This window comes from Astyanax mexicanus, chromosome 16 (assembly GCF_023375975.1).
Source record: "Astyanax mexicanus isolate ESR-SI-001 chromosome 16, AstMex3_surface, whole genome shotgun sequence".
Lineage (NCBI taxonomy): Eukaryota > Metazoa > Chordata > Actinopteri > Characiformes > Acestrorhamphidae > Astyanax > Astyanax mexicanus.
In genome coordinates, this window is record NC_064423.1 from 6,780,502 (window position 1) to 6,799,480 (window position 18,979).

The 18,979-nt window shown below is 40.5% G+C and overlaps 1 protein-coding gene across 2 annotated transcripts in view; it reads right to left on the reverse strand.

Moving 5' to 3' along the window:
• The window catches only part of pcdh17 (protocadherin 17), a 128,800-nt gene extending 123,756 nt beyond the window's left edge, over positions 1-5,044 (reverse strand). For both annotated transcript variants that reach the window (XM_015606694.3, XM_007252577.3), the window contains exons 1-2: positions 4,079-5,044; positions 301-3,113 (exon numbers count right to left, since the gene is read on the reverse strand). In XM_015606694.3, coding sequence (XP_015462180.3) covers positions 301-2,781 — 2,481 coding nt within the window. In that variant the 5' untranslated portion in view covers positions 2,782-3,113; positions 4,079-5,044. The remainder of the gene's footprint in view (positions 1-300; positions 3,114-4,078) is intronic.
• Between the last annotated feature and the right edge of the window lie 13,935 nt (positions 5,045-18,979).

The following is an 18,979-nucleotide window of genomic DNA, read 5'->3' on the forward strand; positions in this document are numbered from 1 at the left end:
GATGGAGAGGTGCACTCTCCGATACATGAAAGGTGCTGGAGGTGGAGGTGGGGGAGGGGAGGTGACTCATGTTACATATCATCACAACATGTGCCACCCCCTCCTCCCTCAGCCTCGCTTCATCCTTCACGCCAGCTGCTCGGCATGCGCACACTTATTCACCTGGAGAGAGAGCAAGATTCGCACTCGCAGAACCAGAGATAAAGAGAGATAAGCCTGGCAGGGAAATAGAGAGGAAACAGGGACAGGAAGAGGAAGAGGTGGCCACATGAACAAAGGAATACAAACTGTCTTTCCTACCTGAATTATCGACATCCTGTTGACGGGTGTCTCCGTAGTGCTGGTCACAGGCCCCGTGAAGCTGGTGTGGCAGCCCACGTGTCCCTGGGGGACGCTGAGGTTGTTGGCATTGGGTTTGAGGTACATGACTTCAGACCTGGGTGAGCTAAGGGGAAGGCGTGTCTGGTAGTCAAAGTACATGGGCGAGGTGGCCAGCGAGGGGCTGCTGACCACGTTCATCACGTTCATGGTGTCGCGCTCCTCCACCTCGCTCTGCACCAGCATGATGTCGTTCTTGTTGATCTTCTTCTTCTTGCTCTTGCCCAGCTGCGGGTGTGAGTACTCGGCGATGCGGCAGTTGTAGGTGCGGATCTCCTTGTTCTCCCGCTTGCACTTGACGGCGATGGCGATCATGGCGGCCAGCAGCATGACGGAGATGATGCTGAGCGTGACGATCAGCGGCAGCGACATGTCCCAGCTTTGCTGTTCCTCATTGATACGCGGTTCGCCCTCTGGCAGAGGCCCCGAGTAGGCCTTCACCACCAGCTTGGCCATGGCAGAAAGCGTGGGCTTGCCGTGATCTGTCACTTTGATGATGAGCTCCACAACAGGAGACACCTCCTCCCACAGCGGCTGGGCCGTACGCACCTCGCCGGTCACCGCATCTATGTCAAACAGGTGGTCCTCGTTACCATCCGAAATCTCATACGTGAGGCGGCCGCTTTCGCCGAAGTCGTTGTCCACGGCTCTGACCGTGGTGATGATGTGGCCCACGCCTACGTTGCGAGGGACGTAGATCTCCGCCGTGTCGTTCTGCAACAGCGGCAGGACAATGACTGGGATGTTGTCGTTGACGTCCAGAACACTCACACGCACCGTGGTGTTGCTTTCCAGGTGAGGGTTACCTGAATCCTTCGCCTGGACTTTGAAATCAAAATACTTGGTTTGCTCATAGTTGAAACTCCTCAAGGCATAAATGGCCCCGTCAGTCGGTTTGATGTTGACGTACGTGGTTATGGACTCCTCACTCACGTTAGACGGAAGAAGAGAATAGGAGACAGTGCCATTCTGCCCCAAATCTGGGTCATGAGCCAGAACTGATCCTAAGTATTCCCCTGGGATGTTGTTCTCTGGCACTTGAAGGAGATATACCATTTTTGTGAAGCGGGGTGCATTATCATTTTCATCTAAAATCTTGACTGTGAAAGATTTAGTAGAGTTTAGTGGAGGGTTGCCATTGTCTTTGGCCACAATAGTGATATTGTATTCATCTTTCACCTCCCGATCTAGGGGGCGGTCTGTGACCACCGTGTAAAAGTTATCAGAATTCTCCTCCAACCTGAAGGGAACATTCCCTAAAATCCTACACTGAAGCTGCCCGTTACGCCCAGAGTCCTTGTCTGTGACTCTCACTAAAGCAATGACAGTCCCTGGGGCTGCCGCCTCACTAACTGCCCCCTGCCGCACTGCCACAAAGCCTATTGATGGCCAATTGTCATTCCTATCAAGCACTTTAACGGTCACTTTACAATGGCCTGGAATTGGGTTCGGACCTTGATCCTTCGCCTGCACATCAATCTCTATAATTGGGTTTTCCTCATAGTCGATTTTGCCCTGAATCTTTATGACACCTGTTCTGGGGTCTATCGTGAACAACTCTTTGATCCTATCGGGTACATAGCAGCTGAAAGCGTAGGTAACCTGCCCATTACTTCCCTCATCAGGGTCAGTGGCATTTAAATCTATCAACACTGTGCCTGGAGGAGAGTTCTCTGGAATCTCTACAACATAAGAGGGCTGCTCGAACACGGGACTATTGTCATTCGAGTCAGTTACCTTTACATTAATCTGCATTGTGCCCGATTTGGGATATTCTCCTCCGTCTGTGGCAGTGATGATCAGGGTGTGATGGCTGCGTTCCTCTCTGTCTAAGGATCTCTGGACGACTAACTCTGGAAATTTAGTCCCATCTCCTCTGGATTTCACGTCCAAAGAAAATATGCTGTAGTCGTCTCGAGTGATTTGATAAGTTTTAAGGCCATTTTCCCGAGTGTCTGGGTCGTACGCGGCTGCCAGCGGGAAACGGGTGCCCGGGGCCGCGTTCTCAGAAATGTCAATATCAATCTGCTCCGAAGGGAAGCTGGGTGGGTTGTCGTTGATGTCCTGTATTTCCACCTTGATCATGCAAATTTCTTTGTCGTTGGCAAACACCTCCATGGAGAGCTGGCACCTGGGGTTCCTCTTGCACAGGGCTTCCCTGTCGATCCTCTGCTTGGTGTAGAGGAGACCGCTCTCGGGGTCCACATCGATGAGGTGCGGCGCTGAGTTCTCCAGCACCCTAAAGTTGGACTTCTTGCCCTGCTCCCCCAGCTCAAGTCCTGCATCCTTGGCAATGTTTCCTATCACGCCCTGAATCTTCTCCTCTGGTATGGAGTAGTTCAGGTTTTTCAAAGTCAGGGCTTGCACCCACAGGAGCAGGAAAGGAAAGATGGAGTGATACATCCCTTTCAGCGTGGGCTCTCCAATGGGTATCCAATGCGTTTTACGCTTCAGACCTGTTGATCAGCCCCGGCAAATCTCACAATTTATGCGCTCAAATCCAAAACCGTTCATGGTGAAAAGACGCTGGCTGGAGTCATCGCGAGGTCTTTCCCTTCCGGCAGTCTCTCTTTTCTCTCTCTCTCTTCCTCTTTTTTTTATCCTGAGTTTTGACAACACACGCTGCGGCTCAGCATCTAATTGCTATTCTGCTGAAAGCCTGGGCGCCTTGGATGGACACACCACCACCACCACCAGGACCACCGCGACCAATCTGCCTTTCTGTGGCCAGGCGTCTGCAAAACAGGGATATAAAAAGATATAAAAAAAATATACTTAATATTTTGGAGGTGTTTTATTTTGTTTGTTTGTCTGTTTTCTGCAGCAAAACACCACATACAAGACCTTGTGTATAACATAACGTGTCATTTACCAAAACGTTTAAAATGATAAAATTGCAGATACATTTTAAAGTCTATGGGTATAATAATAATTACATATACATGATTATTTTCTCTCTTTCTCTCTTTCCCCAATGAAACACAAGCACATCAACCGCGTGATTCCTCATTCCTGGACGAGCGACGTGGACAGCATGTCAATAATCTAACCTTGAAAGGCGAAATCCAGCTCTGGTGGAGCTGTTTCTCAGCATGAAGGATGGAGAAAAGCGAGCGCGTCAAGACGGAACTACAGAACTACAGCAGCGCAACCAGAAAATCGAGTGTTTCTTCATTTTTACAAAGGAAAATAAGAGTCGGGTATGAATAATTATGGTTAAACAGCATCTAAAAAGCACCGGATCTACCTCCATCCACTCCACTCCACTGCTAGCTGTGCTGAGGCAACACTATGAATACAAATGCGAAAAAAAATTCAAAAAGCGAAAAAAGCGCCGGTGAAACTAATTCTCGGATTATTATTTTATTTTCTATTTTTTGTTTGTTTCTTTAACGTTCAAGGTGAGATTCAACACGTAGAACCTCAAACATGCACAACACGTACAGCCTCAGATCTACCTCAAAAAAGCAAACAACCGCCTCTGATGTGTGCCATCCTGTCATGTTTCTAAACAGATCTGAAACAGCTGGAAAAGAGGAGGAAACATGGAAAACGCGCGGAAAACGCGCGGAAAGATCGTAAAATATCCAACCACCAAGTGCCCTCTCTGTTGTGACATTCCCCGTTCCCGTTATTTGTTTATTTATTTTTTTAGATTTTTTTTTCGCTGGGGGAATGAGGAATGAAGATGAGGACTTACCCTGCAGCCTGCCGTCCGTTCCACACGTCCAAGCGCAAACGCCAGAAAACGAGCCGCGCAGGAGCCGGGTTACATCCTTGGCGCGCCCCACGGCGCGTGGAAGTTTCGCTAGTAAAGTGCCCCCGCGAAGAAAAGCCGCCGCAGGAGCCGCGGTGCCCTTCCCGGTGCCGCCGCCGCTGCTGCTGCCGCCGCCGCGCTGATCAGAATGCGGGGACGCGCCTCCGCTCGGTGCGGCATGCAGCGGGAACGGGGAGTCACTCTCCTTCTCCCTCTCTCTCTCTCCCTCTCTTGCGCTCGTGCTCTCTCTCTCTTTCTCTTTTGCGCTCGCGCTCTCTCTCCTTCTCTTTGATGAGCCACGCGCAGAAAAGAGTCTCGCGCGCGGAATATAGATAGACAGATAGATCCACAGAGGATGGACGCAGAAGAACAAATGGATGAATAGAAGGATGAATGGATGGATGGATAGAGTGGTCCTCTGTTAGTCCTTTAGTCCTCTAGCGCGCGGATGCAGGGGGGGCACATCCCCAGCCCGGTGGTCTGTCTCTCTCTCTCTCCTTTTCTCTCTTTCTTTCTCTGCGTGACGTGCCGTCCTTCCTTCCTTTTTCCTCTCCAAAAGCAACCCCAAATAAGAAAAAAAAAACTGGGTCCGTTGACGTCCGCACGCACGAGACTGCGTTAAATAATAAATTAATTAAATAAATTAAATAGATAAATAACAAACAACACAAAAATCAAACAAACCAACAAAACGGGGGAAAAAATGAAAGACACAGCCGCCCGCTCCGATACAAAGTATCAACAGTGTCCACAGTGTCCACCGTCCCTGTGTCCTCTGAACGGACTCCCTCCTTTCTTCCTTCTCTCTTGTTACAGTAGTGTCTCTTGATGAGACCGTATGTGCGCGCGCTCACTGTTATGATGCGCACTCCGTCCCCTCTGTCCGCATCTCTCACTGACTAACTCTCTCTTTTCTCATACTGCATTAATAAACATCGCTACCGATCCGCCGCCAGCCAATCAGAGCGGCTCGGGGGCGTGGCCTGTGAGATTTAAACCAATACGCTCCGCCGAGCGGCCGTTTAAAGGTATAGCCGGAGGAGCGTAATCTGATACTCCTGCTCTGGGCGCGAGCTTCTCGAGCCCGTTGGAGAACAGGCGGCGTGGTTTGAAATCCGGACCGTTTTCCGTTACTGAGATCACGTTCATAAAACGTGTGTAGAGGATCTGCAAACATCTGTCCTTACATGGGCAGAACCGCGCTGCGGAGCGCGCGCACAGTGCGCGCAGTGTTTAACTTTTTACTTTGTTGTTCAGACAGTCAGTTAACGGTTTCTAATGCTTTTAGTGCTGCTGGTGGTCTATGGATAGACCGTTGCATCATATATGACAATAAATGGTATATATATACACATATATGTGTGTGTGTTTATAGTAAATAGTATATAGTTAGTCTACAAGCATCATCAACCTGACCTAACTAGATAACCAGTACAGCCAAGCTTCACAAAACTGAATTGTTATATTAATAAAATAATGAATGAATTAATTAAATAAATAAAAATGCATTGCATCACATATAATTACTAAGAGCAGGTTAATCAGCTTGCTACCCATTATATAGCTCTGGAAAAAAAATAAGAGAAAATTTCAGTTTCTAAATTAGTTTCTCTGATTACGCTTCAGACCTGTTGGAATTTTTCCCAAATTCCAAAAAAAAATTACATTTAGAGCATTTATTTGCAGAAAATGAGAAATAACTGAAATAACCAAAACGGTGCAGAGCTTTCAGACCTCAAATAATGCAAAGAAAATGAAAAAAAGTTCATATTCATAAAGTTTTAAGAGTTCAGAAATCATGATTTGGTGGAATAACCCTGGATTTTAATCACAGTTTTCATACATCTTGGCATCATGTTTTCCTCCACCAGTCTTACACACTGCTTTTGGATAACTTTATGCTGATTTACTCCTGGTGCAAACATTCAAGCAGTTCAGTTTGGTGGTTTGATGGCTTGTGATCATCCATCTTCCTCTTGATTATATTCCAGAGGTTTTCAATTTGAAAAAAAGAAAAGAAAAACTCATCATGGTCTCTTACTATTATTATTTTTTTTTCAGAACTGTATATAAACCATAAGAACAGAATATATACATACCCATTAAAAGTTTGGATATTATGTTTTCTTTTTTTTATGAATTTTTAACATTGTATATTTAATACTAAATAATTCTTTACAAAAAGTGTTAAACAAACCAGAATCTGTTTTTTACTTTAGATTCTTAGTAGAAGTATCACATGTATCTTTAAGGTTCAGATCAGCAGACTCTTGGTGAGATTTTAATCTCAGTATCTTCATGAGGGAGAGTCACGTGGAATAGTTTTCTCAGCGTCTTGAAGGAAGGAGTTTCTGGAGGTGCTGAACAATAGTTGCTCCTTTTCCTTCACGCTGTGAAGCTCCAGCTCATCCCAATTAAATCACCTCAAATCACCATCTCAGTTCATCAGGTTTAGATCAGCGGATTAATGTGGAGGATGAACACTTTTTGTTTGTACTGTTTGCTATGTAATTACATATGTGTCCCTTAACTGTTTTCATGTCTTTAATATTAATCTACAATGTAGAAAATACATTGAATAAAGAAAAAAAAATACAAGCAATAAAAAATTACACGCACAATGTACACAAATAAATCAGTTTATTTTCAAGCCCATCTCCTTATATAAAAAATATATTTCCAAAATATATTGGATATTACTTACAGTTTCATGCAGTACAGTATTTACCCAACTTGTAAAGGTAGGATACAGTAAAAATGTAAGGTTTTTACCAGTAAATGGAATTACCCGCTGTATTAACTGCTGCTAGTTCAACAAGTAACTTAGCATTAGCTGACTAATGCCAGCTTTCAGCCTATGGGTAACATTAGCTCATTACAGCTGGTTTAAGAGTGTTTCACTATTTTGAGAAAGCTCCATAGTGTGCTGACTTCTAACTTTCAATATAAAAAAGTGTTTACACCTATAAGTATATTTTTATCCTGGATCAGCAGCCTTGCAGTTACATGTTAGATAACTTCATGCATTTAATCTATATGCAATAGGATGCAGCAATAGCCTTTCACTGTTTATCATTTAATGTCATTAGTTTGTTTATTTGTTTATGTACCAAATCAAAACTGATTAAAAGATAGGAAACACCTTCTCATTATTATTTTTTTCTTCCTTACATATTAAATGAATAGTGAAGTGATTTATCAGACTATGAAGGAACACATAAGGAATCATGTAGTAACTCTGTGAAAAAGCATTTAGGTGCTCTTATCTGGGGAGCTGTTTTTACTTTTTAGCAGTTTCTGAGGCTGGTAACAGAGGAAACTCTCGCTCTTCCTTTCCTGGTGCCGTCCTGATGAGTGCCAGTTTCATCATTATCAGTTTTTGATAGTCTTTAGGGGCAACTGCTCTTGAGGATGCTTTCAAAGTACTTAAAATCTTTTTTTTCTTTAATTGGTTGAGAATTTCTTCCCGTAAAATGGATTAGAATGCATTAAGAGGCAAGGAATTCAAGTAATTAACTCTTGACGAGTTCAGCACAGCTGTTAACTGAAAGCCTGAATTCCAGGTGACTCTACCTCATAAAACTGACTGAGAAAATCCAGCAGAGATGTTCAAAACTGATCATCTAAACAAGAGGAGCCACTTTCTGAAGAATCTAAAATATGAAACATATTCTGGTTTGTTTAACACATTTTTGTGTGTTTACTAAAACAAATAAAGATGTTTTTTTTTTAAGTTTGAATGAGTTTTAATCTGCAATGCAAAAAAAAAAAAATTTAATAATGAAAAAGTAGCTTAGGAATTACACTGCATGTAAGTATATAGTCTGCTGAAATATAAACGTTTCCATTATTTTTTGTTTCTTATTTATTTAGTTTTTTTTATAAAGATCTTCTGGTCATATCTTTATACCTAGTTATTTTAATCTGCTTTATTTCTTTATATTATTTTCTGTATTTATTACAATAATAAATACAAATAATGGTAATTATAAGACAAATGAATAGATTACAGATAGAGTTTACCCAGCCGATGAAGCAACTATACAATGTAAATATGTGATTTTTTTAATTTTTCCCATTCCTGCCTTTTAAAACATCTATAAAAGCATAAAAGCTCCATCTGTTGATTCAGAGCTGACTGAACTTTAGAGCTGGAGCAGCAGCAGCAGCAGCACTGGTGGTGGAGTAGTGTTAGTGATGGTGAAGGGCATCGTAACTCATCCAGCTCATCGCTGCCCTCTACTGGACACTTTTCTCTTTCTCTCTCTGTTTCTCTCTCTTTTTTTCTCCAGTCTTCAGTCTGCAGAGCTGAGAGTCTGTGGTGCTGAGAGTGTTTTACAGCAGGTACACCAGTCCGTGTGAAGTGTGAAGTGTATATACAGAAAACTGGTTCACCAATAAGATGAAAAATAATATTTCATCTTTCCAGAGTCTGAATGATAGAAGAAACCGTGGTGTGGAAACGAGAGAGAGAGAGAGAGAGAGAGAGAGAGAGAGAGACGCTCTCCACAGATCCCGTATCTCTTTCATCACGAAGCCTGTGCTGAATAAGCACTCGAGGGAGCACTCCAGCCTGAGCGAGCTGCTGCGAAAACAAGCTCCAACCCCAAAGAGATCAGTTAAAGGCACATCATATCCTCCCCCGCTGATCTGCTGCTGTCAACCGCCGTTCCGCCCGTCCTGCGGCCCGGCGAGGCCCGGCACGGCGCGCCACAGCGCCGCGTTACCCTGATGCTGCCTGTGTTCTAATGAAGCGACCAGCGTGAGATAGTGTCTGAGACTACAGACAAAGATAAGGAGTGACCCATTGCAATATACAGTGGCTTGCAAAGGTATTTATACCCCTTGAATTTTTATTTAACCACAAACATAAATACAGTTGCAAGAAAAAAGTATGTGAACCCTTTGAGATTATACTTGGATTTCCCCATAAATTGGTCATTAAGTGTGGTCTGGTCTACTTCATCTAAGTCACAACAATAGACAAACACAGTCTGCTTAAACTAATACCACATAAATTATTATATCTTTGCATGGTTTTATTGAATACAACATGTTATCATTCACAGTGCAGGGTGGACAAAGTATGTGAAGCTTTGAATTTAATAACTGGTTGATCCTCCTTTGGCAGCAAAAAACCTCAACCAAACGTTTCCTGTAGTTGCAGGTCAGATGCAGATGAACACACCATCCCCTCTGTAAAACATGGTGGTGGGAGCATGGCAGCATCATGCTCTGGGTCTGCTTCTCTTCACCAGGGACAGGGAAGCTGGTCAGAGTTCATGGGAAGACGGATGGAGATAAATACAGGATGATCCTGGAAGAAAACCTGTTGAAGTCTGCAAAAGACTTAAAACTGGGGCGGAGTAGTCCTAAAGTACTAGAGTTTCTTCAGCCAGTCAGCCAGTGTTTTGGGTCATTGTCCTGCTGCAGAACCCAAGTTTCTATCAGCTTGAGGTCACAAGCAGATTGCTGTCAATTATCCTTCAGGACTTTTTCTGAAATGCAGTGTTACTTTTATAAGAAGGAGCAATCTAATGGGTAGGGCACTTTGCCACTCTAGAGGGCACTTTTGCAATGCTTTTTTCATCCATGCACCCATTAATGGGCACTGACTAAGACTAAGAGGGCACCTCATGATTGGCACACTAAGCATTGGATGATAGTTTCACCACAAGAAGGGCAGCTAAGAGGGCACTTTCTCTTTTTTTGCTACTCTAGAGTGCACTTATTACAATGCTTTTTCAACCATGAGGGCATTTTAGTGTTGTTGCCCCTTTGCCCCTCCCCATCCCCATTTTGCCACTCTAGAGGACACACATATACAATGCTTTCTCAACCATTGGGACACTGGTTGACTCTCTGTCCCCCTTGCAGAATGGCATCTATAGATGGGCACTTATTAGGACACATTATATCTCTTGATTCAGAGGGCAAGAAGGGCAGACAGACAATGTGGAACTTTGTCTCTTTTTTGACACTCTAAAAGGCACACTTATACAATGCTTTCTCAACCATGGGGCACCAGGTGGGGTATTTACTTCCCTTGTTGTCTGCCAGTGCAGAAAGGCACTGATAGATGGGCATTGGATTTAAAGGGCATATGATCATGTTTTGCAAGAAATTGGCCATTTTACAGCACTTTGTCTCTTTTTTGAGTTGCTTTCTTAACCATGGGGGTACTGGGGATATATTGGCTCAATCAAGACCCCCCCCCCAATCACTTTTTTTGCCACAAGGGCAGACAATAGGGCACTTTTGCCACTTAAGAGGGCATTTTGGCAATGCTTTTTCAAAAATTTGGACAATGGTTGCCCCTTTTCCCCCTTGACGCACTTATTAGTACACATTATCAGATATTTCTTAATTTACAGGGCAAGAAGGGCAGCTATTAGTGCATTTGTTTCTGTTTTTGCCACATTAGAAACCTTTTTTTCATTCATTGGGGCATCAGAGGGGTGGGGGTGTTGTTGCCCCCGCTGTCCCTCCTCTGAGTGGACCAATAGCGAGCGTGGTGAGAGACGGAGATGAACTTGAGCAGGGGCAGCAGGAGGAATTGGACGTTAGCGCCGGAGCTCATTGTGCATTCCTGTGCGCGGCGCTTTAATATTCCTCAGCCGCGTTCGTTCACCGCGCTCGCCGTTGTCATATCATTACAAGGCTGTCTCTTTAATGCGGCCCGTTTGAAGCTCCTTAGTCTCTAATGCTCTTTGATTATGCAGAGATGGACGCGTTTTTAATAGAGCTCCGACCGTTATCCTGCGTCCTTGACCCCGTGGAACGACCTTTGACCTTTGACCTCATCCTGAACGAGCAGGAAAGGTGATTAAATGTGATTCGTTTTAAATGAATTAACGAGTAAATCAATCAATTAGAATGTGAAGAAGGCGGAAGAGAGATGAGCTGCGGACGAGGAATCGAATTTATACTGGAATACTGAAGCCTGTGTCAAACAAGAAGAGCCTCATTTGTCTGTTCGGTTATGGGTCGTGTCTCTGTGTGTGTCTGTGGGATGGCAAAATTTAAATAAAACAATTATGATTAAGATCCATCCATGGTTTTGTATTGTTATTTTATTTTATATATTTACTTATTTAACTCATTGGTCACCATGTCCACTATTTAATCTGCTTTTCTCTTTTAATTACGTGACGTCTACTTGATTTTTATTTTTATTTATTTATTTTTAACAATATTTTTTTATTTTTAACTTTCATCATCAAATTATATACATCAATCAACTCGTTTTTTTTTTTTTTTAAACTATATACATAGCCAGGGACTGCCAGGGAAAACACAAATCAAAACTAATAGGTTATACATCAGTACATACTTGATTTTTATTTGTCACCATAGAATAATCCTTGTAAATTAAAAAAGTGTATTAAGTATATTTTTGTGTACTTAACATGGAAAAGTACATATATTTTTTAATTAAAGCACATACTTAAATACATACTAAATGTTTTTTTTAAAACAACTTTTGGAACAAGTTAAGTATATTGACAAATGAAGTATATTTCAGTTAAAGTAATTAAACTATATTTAAATACAACATAAAGATTTTTTTTCTCAACTTCTGTGAACTTAAATAAATGTAAGTTTTTCATGTTTTTTAAACTCCTTTTTTTAAATACACTTTAGATGTACTACTTTGCATATTGATGTACATATTGTGTACACCTTAATGCTACTAGAAAAAAAAGCACTTTAAGCAGTGTTTAATGCAAATATACATATATATATATATATATATATATATATATATATATATATATATATATATATGTATATTTGCATTAAACACTGCTTAAAGTGCATTTTTTTTCTAGTAGCATTAAGGTGTACACAATATGTACATCAATATATATAAAAATATATATATTCTATCAACAAAACATATATTTTATAGCCTAGTGCCTAAAATATACATTCCATGGAAATACAGAGAAAGCATATTGAATGTGTATTCTCATAGTATATGAGAAGTATATTAAATTGAAAATGCAGTTCTAGTATTCTTGACCTATTTTGAACATACTTTCAGTGCTCTTAATAAGTATACTTCCTTTGGAGACGAAGTTTAAATCAGGGTATATTAAACACATTAGGCTATAAAAACATATCCCAAGCTTTAATCATGCCAAAAAGCACTGTTCCATCAACCCGTCATCCAAAAATGAACCTGAATTTTTTTTTTTTTTTTTTAAACTGTTTCTATACAAACCTACCAAGACATGGCCATGATCCACCCAAACAGACAGATCCAGCAAGGAGAGCTCTGATCAGAGAAGCAGCCAAGAGACCTATGATCACTCTGGAGGAGCTGCAGAGATCCACAGCTCAGGTGGATCAGGAGAATCTGTTCTATGGACAACTAAAAGTCCTGCACTCCTTAAAAGAGAAAAAAAGAGAAAACCATTGTTGAAAGGAAGATATAAAAAGGGCTGTTTGTACGCAGACATGTGGAAAGAAGGTTCTGTGGTCAGATGAGACAAAAAAACGCTATGTGTGGCAAAAAATGTATAGTAATAATACTGCTCATCAGCCTAAACACACCATCCCTACTGGAGGAGATAAAAGAAAAAAAATAGAGGCAAAGGGAACAAAAGACACAGAGCAAAAAATAGGCAGTATACAGAGCATAGAAAGAGTCATAATTAGAGGCAGAGGAAGAAAGAAGTTAGTGCTGAGAGCTGTCTCGCTCTTCCTCGACTCTCAGAGGCTCCGGGTGAGTCTGCCTCTGTTTATATTCTGCTCTGAATCTCGGCCTCCATCAGCGAGGCGCTGGATGAAATAGCGCTGGAGTCGTTCAGTATAAGCCCTGCTATTAACAGGTTTCTCTATTAGACCAATTAAATGTCTTGAGGACACGCCGGCGACGGCCGCCGCATTCGGACGGATGGAAGCGAACAGCCACATTAAAACGCAATTTCGTAAATTAAATTTCAATTTAATGGCGACAGTCTTTCTTCAGGTAATGAGACTGAGCAAGCGGCTGCACTGGACAGGCTATTTAAAAACTCCCTCTGTCTCTCTACCTCTCTTTACCTCTCTCTCTTTCTCTCTCTCTCTCTCTTTCATGCTTTATTTTGTACAAAACACTTTTATATTTATTTTTGTCAAGGCTGGCTCTCACAGGAAGTGTTTCAGTGCAGATTCCCTTTCCTCTAACATTTTTCTCTCTCTCTCTTCCTCTACCTTTCTATCTCTCTCTCTCTACCTCTGTCTCTTTCTATCACTCTCTCTCTACCTCTCTTTCTCTCCAACTGTGTCTCTTTTTCCACCTTTCTCTCTACCTTTCCATCCCTTTCTACCTTTCTCTCTTTCTCTATTTCTTTCTCTACCTCTCTCTACCTTTTTCTCTCTCTACCTCTCTCTTTCGCTTTTTCTCTCTCTCAACCTTTTTCTTTCTACCTCTCCCTTTTTACCTCTCTCTTTCTCACTCTATCTCTCTCTCTACCTCTCTCGCTCTACCTGTGCCTCTTTTTCCACCTTTCTATCTACCCTTTCCATCCCTTTCTACCTCTCTTTCTCTGCCTCTTTCTCTATTTCTCTCTTTACCTCTCTCTCTCTATCTTTTTCCTTCTACCTCTAACTTTTAACCCCCTCTCTCTACATCTCTCTCTACCTCTCTCTCTATTTCCCTTTCTACCTCTCTTTCTCTGCCTATCTCTTCCTCTATTACTCTCTTTACCTCTTTTACTCTACCTTTTTCTTTCTACCTCTCCCTTGTAACCTCTCTATATAACTCTATACCACCTCTATCTCTACATATCTGTATCTCTCTCTCTACCACTCTCTATCTCTTTTTCACTCTATCTCTCTCTCTGCCACTCTCTCTCTTCCTCTCTCGCTCTACCTGTGCCTCTTTTTCCACCTTTCTCTTTTCCCTTTTCATCCATTTCTACCTCCCTTTCTCCACCTATGTCTTTCTCTATTTCCATCTCTTCCTTTTTCTTTCTCTATCTCTACCTCTCCCTCTACCTTTTTTACTTCTCTTTTTACCCCCCTCTCTACCTCTCTCTTTCTCTCTCTCTCTCTACCTCTCTCTCTACATCCCTTTCTACCTATTTCTTTCTATATTTCTCTCTCTTCCTGTGACTTTAAGCTCAAGCATACTTGGGTTCTGCAGCAGGGCAATGACCCGAAACACACAAGTTCACTGTCTCTGAATGGATTAAAAAAACTAAATAAAGGTTTTGGAGTGGTCTTGTTAAAGTCTGATTGAGATGCTGTGGATGATCTTAAACAGGACATTTATGCTGGAAAATCCTCCAATATGTCTGACTCATTGTCAGTTATCTGTAAGGCTTGATGATTGCAGTTGTTGCCGCTAAAGTTGGCAAAACCAAGTAATTAGATTTAGGGGCAAACACTTTTTACCATAATAAATTTCATTATCATTATCTTTGCTGATATTAAAATGTGTTAATCTGAAAAAGAATATATACGACAAAAACAGAACATTTGACTTTATATTGACTCCTGGCCTGGCAACCTTTTCCTTCAATAGCCACACAATCATCAGGGATTCACGTCATGCCTGCGCTGAAATATTCTCAACTGGTTCGGCCGTGATTAAACACTAAAACAGTTCCATCCTCAGTTTGGCCAGTGGACAAGAGCAGCATGTTGACATAAGGGCAATCTCTGGACAACAAAAGGACACACTTGGCGGCGGACGAGCCCTGCTTTAGTCTGCTGCACACATTCACGCTAAATACCACGGCTGCATTCATTACACTGCAATGCATTCGGCCGGTCTACTCAATGACACGACTTACAAAACATCTCTCTTACAACGTCTACTCTCTCTTTCTCTCTCTCTCTCTTTCTCTGTGGCCTTTTCGTTTTCATTTCCATCACTCCTTTTCTTACCTTTACCTTTTTTTATAGTAATATAGCAAACATAATGCAAGATTTAAAGCAAGATTCTTAAATAGCATTTTTACTTTACTTTACATTTTAAATAGCAGCTCCAGAGTCATGCTGATATTCCATTAATCTGCAATACGGCTTCACATACAGCTAATCATATTTGTAGCATATTTGAGTCATATCAGTGTAAAATTGTTCCCTGTAATATTGCTCTATCATGTCAGTCTACATGCCTGCGTAACTTCAGATGCCACATCCGTATCCCTCAGCTTGTCCAGAAATGCATGTGTAAAGTGTATCCTTTGTAAAGTGCACACCTCCCAACTGGAAGAGACCTGGAGCATGAAATATACAATTTAAACACTATTTAAAAATGGCTTTAAAGCAGTTTTACGCAGGATTTAGTATTGTCTTTGCTCTTTGGCTCCCCCTACAGGCTGGTAGGGTAAGTGACAGTGATGCTATTCTCCCTCTTTCAGTCAATGAAGCGTCACGATAATTGTAAAACTGTTGTTTCAATGTAAATTTATGATTGCACTATAAGGCCTTATTATTTGAAATTTTGATTTTTCTTAAGATTCCCTTGTGCTTTATTTGCAGAGGTGGAAAATAATTAATTACATTTACTCAAATTACTGTAATTGAGAACATTTTATGAGTATTTTTGTAATTTTTTAGGGAGTTTTTAAAATAGGTAATTTTACTTTTACTCAAGTACATTTTGACACAAGTAATTTACTTCACTACATTGGAAAACTCCCCGTTACTGAGTAAATAAATAAATGCCGGGGGGAAAAAAAAATAATTGTCTCAATCAAAAAAAAAATATATTTTGTTCTCCATGGCAGCGCAGCTGAACTTTTCCCAGCAGTGTTATTATGGTTAGCGTGAGGGACGTCGTGTGAATATATAAAAATACAGTTTATAGTCACCTATATGACCATAACTTTTTAAAAGTAAAGAAAAAAAATGGATCATAGAAACCTATGCCAAATGTTTTATGGGGTGGTCTGAACAAATACTGTCTGAAAGGTCCAAATTATTATTTGGAATAATAGCTCATTAAAAAGATTTAATTTATGATTTTTTGTAATTTTTTACATCAAATAATTAAAAGTAACTATGCAACTTTTACTCAAGTACATTTTAAATTGAGTACTTTTTTACTTTTACTCGAGTAGATTTTTAGACGGGTTCTTTTACTTTTACTTGAGTAGAATTTTAGCAAATAAAGGTACTTTTAATTAATTACAATTTTTTCGTACTTTTTCCACCTCTGTTTATCTGTACCTACATTTAAATATGAGTAGGAGCCCTTAAGTACTTTAAGTATTTAGTATTTACTGATTCATAGAGAACAGTAACAGTATAATTGTTGGGAAAGTACAAGATAAGTTTCAGAAAGTTACCTATTGTTACGCTCTTGTTTCTGGTTGTACTTTATTTGTACATACAGTTAAAGTACCTGTAGGACCTGGTGAGTATTTAGAATCTACTGGTTAATCCCAGTGTTAATCATCAGTCATTGACGAATGATTTATGAAGACAAAAGCTAGACGATAACGGAATAAAAACAGCGTGAAAAAATAAAAACAACACTAAAAAACTAAAAAACTGACATTTTCGTCATTAAATAGAAACGAGACACAAATGTTTGGCAGAGACAACATCCAATCAGAACTGATTTAGTTTTAGGAACGTTTTGTGAAAGGACAGTGTGTGAATGTGTGCTTTTGACCTCATTTATAGAATGCAGCTACAGTAGGTGTGCTGGATTAGTGCTGGATATAAAACTAAATCATTTAAAAGCTGTTTTTTTTTTTTTGCATCTACAGCTCTGTTCAAACTATAATTCAACCATTCAAATGCTTTGTGTCCTGATTTCTAGAACAGAGTTTTAAATGTAAAATATTTATAGTCACATATCTACTGTAATAATAATAATATACTTTAAATCATATATAAATTTAAATATATTTCACATTCAATCATTAACAGTATTACACAGCTGGTTAATAAATGTTTCATTTTTTATAAGTGTATATGTTAATAGTTCAAGGGAACTGATGAAAAAGCATTTATATTTACACCCTTTTTAAATTTTAGTCGGCTAAATTGACTGTAATTTTAGTCTACAATATTCTTATGATCAGTGATGGTATAGTTACTTGATTTTAAAAGTAACTAAGTTACTTTACAAGTTACTTTATTAGTTACTTTCAGCAGCTGCAGGCAGCACCTCCCGTCGCCTTAACATAAACATTATAACAAGTTTTGCCAATACTCCCTTTATTGGAAAATGTATTTTTAACATCAACAATGTATCTCTAGACATTTAAAGTTGAACTATTTTTATAAAAAATAAAATATGGTCTTTCTTGATTTCACTTAACATAAATACTTGTTTTTATATAAAAATAAAGAAAGTCTTGCTTGACCTGATATATTTAAACACTTTAAATCTTAACATTGAAGCTGTTGTTCTCAGCAGGGCAGCAAGGAGTGGTTTTACAAAACAAAACCGTGTATATGGTCTAGACCAGGGGTGTCCAAACTACGGCCCGCGGGCCATTTGCGGCCCGTTTCCTTTTTTGGAGCGGCCCGCGAGGTATTTTAGAAATAGAATGAAAGTTGGCCCGCTGTTAAGCAGGTTTTTATAATGTGAGATTCAAAGTTTGACGCTAGGTGTCAGAAACGGGCCAAAGAGTCTAAAAGCGGAGAGAGTGCGCATTTCTAGCGCAGAAAAACGGAGCCAAAGAGTCTAAAAGCGGAGAAAGTGCGCATTTCTAGTGCAGAAAAACTGGGCAAAAGAGTCTAAAAGCGGAGAGAGTGCGCATTTCTAGCGCAGAAAAACGGAGCCAAAGAGTCTAAAAGCGGAGAAAGTGCGCATTTCTAGTGCAGAAAAACTGGGCAAAAGAGTCTAAAAGCGCAGAAAGTGCGCATTTCTAGTGCAGAAAAACGGGCCAAAGAGTCTAAAAGCGGAGAGAGTGTGCATTTCTAGTGCAGAAAAACTGGGCAAAAGAGTCTAAAAGCGGAGAGAGTGCGCATTTCTAGTGCAGAAAAACTGGGCAAAGAGTCTAAAAGCGGAGAGAGTGCGCATTTCTAACGCAGAAAAACGGGGCAAAGAGTCTAAAAGCGGAGAGAGTGCGCATTTCTAGTGCAGAAAAACTGGGCAAAAGAGTCTAAAAGCGGAGAGAGTGCGCATTTCTAACGCAGAAAAACGGGGCAAAGAGTCTAAAAGCGGAGAGAGTGCGCATTTCTAGCGCAGAAAAACGAGTCTAAAAGTGCCCGTAATTAAGGAGTTTAATATTATGAGACATCATGAAATTAAACATCAATTTGAAAAATCTTAGTTTACACAACACTGTCAAAGATAAAGATAGTAAGTCAAGTAAAATGGTCTAGGCTGACATCATGTGTACTTTTGTTATTTTGGCCTGGTTTTATTTTATGATCACATGTTAAGAGTGGAACAGTGGAGTGGGGTGAGTAAACCAGTGGTTGTACCTCATTAACAGAAGCTTCTCAAACCTCTGCTACAAAAAAAAGCACTTCTCACGCCTGCCTCCATGGATTCGTTTGTTTCGCTGCGTGGTGTGTGTGTGTTTCAGAACAGAACAGAAGCCAACCCCCCCCCCGCCCACGTTACTAAGTAACGCGTTACTGACATCACTGCTTATGATATTTAGTTGACTAAAACTAGACTAAAACTAAAAACATGCTATGTTCGTCACAAGACTATGACTAAAACTAAATCAAAATTTGTTGTAAATGAACACTGGCTCATCCAGAGAAGTTACACCATCAGTAAAGAGAACTTATGCTCTAAAACGAGGGCTGTGTTATAAAGCCTCACCGAATAATCTAAAAAAAAAAAAAATAATTTTAATCTGTAGAAGTTACTAAAAGTGCTTCTGCGCTGATACAGTGGAGTTTTTTTTTTTTCTTTTTTTTGGTTTCTCT